This window comes from Selaginella moellendorffii, unplaced genomic scaffold (assembly GCF_000143415.4).
Source record: "Selaginella moellendorffii unplaced genomic scaffold, v1.0 SELMOscaffold_466, whole genome shotgun sequence".
NCBI lineage: Eukaryota > Viridiplantae > Streptophyta > Lycopodiopsida > Selaginellales > Selaginellaceae > Selaginella > Selaginella moellendorffii.
In genome coordinates this window covers 1-4,142 of record NW_003314721.1, presented here as the reverse complement: position 1 = coordinate 4,142, position 4,142 = coordinate 1, and the positions used below count along the sequence as shown (strand labels likewise).

Sequence of the window (4,142 nt, the reverse complement as noted above, 5' to 3'; positions counted from 1 at the left end):
AAGATGAGCATGGCTAGATTTTGAGCGGCACCACTGAGCACGGCACCGACGAGGGAACAGAGGCCTCCACAGAGGATCGATAGCCGCCGCCCGTAAATCTTCGTGACGTGAGAGGCCAGCAAGCTGGCCGCGATGCCCGCGAGATAGAGCGAGGACGTGAAGATGGTGAGTCGCTGATCTTCATTCTGGCAGTAGTAGAATGGAGAGTCGTCGTCACGGCTGTGGAAATTGAATTTCTCCAAGAATGCGGGCATGGATGTCATACCACCTGTGATCAAACGAAGGAAATTCGCGATAGATCGATGACAAATCTGGTCTTGCCTGAGATTCCCACTTCGTAGCCAAAGATCAAGCCTCCACACGCGGCCACAATGCAAGCGAGGATCACGTAAGACGTTGTCCGTCCCTTGTAGAGCCCGGCTCTCAAGCCGGCACCATTCGCAACTCCACGAATTTTCCTTCCGGCCATAGATTCCAAAGAGGGATCTCCCGATCGATCTGGCACTAGTCTTCGCGTAGAATTGAATGCTTCTTTGTGTCGCCGTGACCACGGTGGCGAATTCTTGAGTGTTGGTCTTGGCCATAAAGTTGAGAGTGATAGATTTTTACATTTCTTGGTCTTCATCCTACTTAGTTCTATAGTTCTTGCTCAATGATTTTTAGTTTGTCATCTCTACACCCATCTTGCTTTCATCATCCTGCTTGTATGGGATAACCGGAGGATCTTGGTCCGGGACAATCCTCCTCCAAAACCAGTGCTTTCTCCACACACCCATCATCTCCTCGATTGGAACGTTCTTGGTCTCCAGAAGATGAAGACTGACATGATCGCCACCCAGGCCGCGAAGAACAGGAAGATCCCGAACTTCATATGGCACATCATGCTGAGGAACGCCTGCACAATGACGAAGGTGAAGAAGAGATTAACTGCCACCGTGATCGCTTGCCCGGCCGATCGCGTCTCCAGTGGGAAAATCTCGCTGGGAACGAGCCAGCCCAAGAGTTCCCAAGACCAGGCAAAGGCAGAGACGTAGCAGCATATCACGATCACGCTGATCACAGCGTAAACTTTGTCCAGCTCCTTGGTTCCTCCAAACTTGACGCCCAAGATCACCGCCACCACCACCTATGGATTCAGAATGGAAGAGTGAGAACTTCGATCGATCTAGAGAAGCATGCTGCTTACCTGTGAGACGAACATTTGCTCCAGCTTGCAAGAAGAAGAAGCGGCGGTCCAGTCGTGGCTACTTGGACGAGGACCTGCGAATCTCCCGTGGCGATGGAGGGCGCGTCTTCTTGCTCGTCAAGGAAGGAAGCCCCTTGATACCATCGTCGTGGTAATTTTTTCTACTCAAAAGCGAACAATCAATCTAAGGTTTTGGTTTCACAGAGAACAGAACATCCAAGAGGTACTAGAGAGTTTTTCCTCTCGGCAGTGAAAGCTCCTCGCTTATCGTCTAGCTCGATTGATCAGTACCGATCTCGCTTATAGGAAGGAAGAGCTGGAGGATCCTCGTCTGGAACGAACCTCTTCCAATACCAGTGCCTCCTCCAAACGCTGGTCATCTCCTCGATAGGAACACTCTTGGTCTCGGGAAGAAAGAAGTAGACGAAGAGGGACATGACCAACACCCAAGCTGCGAAGAACAAGAAGATCCCGTACGTCATGTGGCATAGCATTGCGAGGAAAGCTTGCGCAATGACGAAGGTGAAGAGGAAGTTGACAGCCACATTGATTCCCTGGCCGACGGACCGCGTCTCCAGTGTGAAGATCTCGCTGGGAATGAGCCATCCCAGCGGCCCCCATGACCATGCAAAGGATGAGACGTAGATGCAAATCACGATCACGACGATCACGGCAAAAGGTTTGGACAATGGTGTAATGATCGCAAAGATCAACCCAATCGCCACCTATGATCGTGCAAAGAGTTTTAGTCGATGGATCAAGAGAGAGAAGCAACCAATCCATCTCTCACCTGGGTGAAGAACATTTGGACTCCAGCTTCCAGGAAGAGCGCGCGGCGGCCCCACTTATCAACGAAGGTGATGGCGACGAGCGTGGCCATGACGTTCACAGCGCCAGTGATCACGGCTGAGTAGAGCGACGCATCGGTGCCAAATCCAAGCTTCTGGAAGAGCACCGGGGCGTAGAACATGATCGCATTGATCCCCGTGAACTGCTGGAAGAATGGGATCATGGTCGCCATGACGAGCTGGGGGCGATTCTTTCTCTGGAAGATGGCCTTGAAAGGGTTTGTCACTGCGAGCTCGCTTGCCTCTTTGATATCTTCGTACTCGGCATCCACCTCCTCGGTCCCGCGGATCTTCGTGAGGAGGCGGCGAGCCTCCTCGTAACGCCCACGCTCGATCAAACTATTTGGAGTCTCGGGCAAGAAAAATCCGCCCATGGTCATGAGGATGGCTGGTACTCCGGCGAGACCAAGGGAGAGGCGCCAGCCCCAATCCCGGATTTGGAGGGAGCCATAGTTGATGAGATTCGCGCAGAGGATCCCCATAGTGATGGCGAGCTGAAACATGATGTTGAGCGCTCCCCGGATCTTTGCCGGCGCCATCTCTGATAGATAGAGCGGCACTGCCTGGACAGAGCATTCGAGGAATCGAATCTTTTTTTGTTGCGAACCGATAATCCACTCACCTGATTGCCAAAGCCAAGGCCGATGCCATGCATGATTCGTCCCAAGATGAGCATGGGTAGATATTGAGCGGCACCACTGAGCACGGCACCGACGAGGGAACAGAGGCCTCCACAGAGGATCGATAGCCGCCGCCCGTAAATCTTCGTGACGTGAGAGGCCAGCAAGCTGGCCGCGATGCCCGCGAGATAGAGCGAGGACGTGAAGATGGTGAGTCGCTGATCTTCATTCTGGCAGTAGTAGAATGGAGAGTCGTCGTCACGGCTGTGGAAATTGAATTTCTCCAAGAATGCAGGCATGGATGGCATACCACCTGTGATAAAACGAAGGAAATTCGCGATAGATCGATGGCAAATCTGGTCTTGCCTGAGATTCCCACTTCGTAGCCAAAGATCAAGCCTCCACACGCGGCCACAATGCAAGCGAGGATCACGTAAGACGTTGTCCGTCCCTTGTAGAGCTCGGTTCTCAAGCCGCCACCATTCGCCACTGCACGAATTCTCCTTCCGGCCATAGATTCCAAAGAGGGATCTCCCAGCTCGATCGATCGGCGGCTTGATCGTGGTACTAGTCTTCGTGTAGAATTGAATGCTTCTTTGTCTCGCCGTGACCACGGCGGTGAATTCTTGAGTGTTGGTCTTAGCCGTAAAGTTGAGAGTGATAGATTTTTACATATTTTCGGTCTTCATCCTACTTAGTTCTATAGTTCTCACTCAGTGATCTTTAGTTTGTCATCTCTATGCCCATCTTGCTTTCATCATCCTGCTTGTATGGGATAACCGGAGGATCTTGGTCCGGGACAATCCTCCTCCAAAACCAGTGCTTTCTCCACACACCGATCATCTCCTCGATTGGAACGTTCTTGGTCTCGGGTATGAACCAGAAGACGAAGACTGACATGATCGCCACCCAGGCCGCGAAGAACAGGAAGATCCCGAACTTCATATGGCACATCATGCTGAGGAACGCCTGCGCAATGACGAAGGTGAAGAAGAGATTAACTGCCACCGTGATCGCTTGCCCGGCCGATCGCGTCTCCAGTGGGAAAATCTCGCTGGGAACGAGCCAGCCCAAGGGTCCCCAAGACCAGGCAAAGGCAGAGACGTAGCAGCATATCACGATCACGACGATCACAGCGTAAACTTTGTCCAGCTCCTTGGTTCCTCCAAACTTGACGCCGCCACCACCACCTACGGATTTAGAATGGAAGAGTGAGAACTTCGATCGATCTAGAGAAGCATGCTGCTTAAGACGAACATTTGGACTCCAGCTTGCAAGAAGAAGAAGCGGCGGCCCAGTCGTGGCTGCTCACCACTTACTTGGACGAGGACCTGCGAATCTCCCATGGCGATGGAGGGCGCGTCTTCTTGCTCGTCAAGGAAGGAAGCCTCTTGATGCCATCGTTGTGGTAATTTTTTCTACTCAAAAGCTTACAATCAATATAAGGTTTTGGTTTCACAGAGAACAGAAGAGTTGCTTTTCCTTCCA

At 52.0% G+C, this 4,142-nt stretch overlaps 3 protein-coding genes and 1 pseudogene across 3 annotated transcripts in view; all 4 read right to left on the bottom strand.

Moving 5' to 3' along the window:
* Positions 1-469, bottom strand: part of LOC112344016 (sugar transport protein MST4-like) — a 1,859-nt gene extending 1,390 nt beyond the window's left edge. Inside the window, exons 1-2 of the mRNA XM_024668150.1 lie at positions 322-469; positions 1-268 (exon numbers count right to left, since the gene is read on the bottom strand). The exon at positions 1-268 is cut by the window's left edge and continues 733 nt beyond it. Of these exons, the coding sequence (XP_024523918.1) occupies positions 1-268; positions 322-469 (416 nt within the window). The remainder of the gene's footprint in view (positions 269-321) is intronic.
* Positions 470-574: 105 nt separating this feature from the next.
* LOC112344017 lies at positions 575-1,402 on the bottom strand (annotated as a pseudogene).
* Positions 1,349-3,241, bottom strand: LOC9641256 (sugar transport protein 7). Its single transcript, XM_024668151.1, has 4 exons — positions 3,021-3,241; positions 2,657-2,967; positions 1,977-2,597; positions 1,349-1,911 (listed from the first exon to the last, which is right to left on the bottom strand). The coding sequence occupies exons 1-4, from the start codon at positions 3,166-3,168 to the stop codon at positions 1,471-1,473; spliced, it is 1,521 nt and encodes a 506-aa protein (XP_024523919.1). The 5' UTR covers positions 3,169-3,241; the 3' UTR covers positions 1,349-1,470.
* Positions 3,242-3,377: 136 nt separating this feature from the next.
* On the bottom strand, positions 3,378-4,000 carry LOC9641255 (sugar carrier protein A). Its single transcript, XM_002994610.2, has 2 exons — positions 3,967-4,000; positions 3,378-3,844 (listed from the first exon to the last, which is right to left on the bottom strand). The coding sequence occupies exons 1-2, from the start codon at positions 3,998-4,000 to the stop codon at positions 3,378-3,380; spliced, it is 501 nt and encodes a 166-aa protein (XP_002994656.2).
* Between the last annotated feature and the right edge of the window lie 142 nt (positions 4,001-4,142).

Bases quoted from the DNA above. Each gene is read 5' to 3' on its own strand.
- LOC9641256 (XM_024668151.1), bottom strand. From the start codon at position 3,168: ATGGCCGGAAGGAGAATTCGTGCAGTGGCGAATGGTGGCGGCTTGAGA. The intron at 2,968-3,020 runs GCAAGACCAGAT...GTTTTATCACAG, and splicing joins CTACGAAGTGGGAATCTCAG to GTGGTATGCCATCCATGCCT. The intron at 2,598-2,656 runs GTGAGTGGATTA...TGCTCTGTCCAG, and splicing joins GCCTTGGCTTTGGCAATCAG to GCAGTGCCGCTCTATCTATC.
- LOC9641255 (XM_002994610.2), bottom strand. From the start codon at position 4,000: ATGGGAGATTCGCAGGTCCTCGTCCAAGTAAGTG. The intron at 3,845-3,966 runs GTGAGCAGCCAC...CTAAATCCGTAG, and splicing joins GGTCCTCGTCCAAGTAAGTG to GTGGTGGTGGCGGCGTCAAG.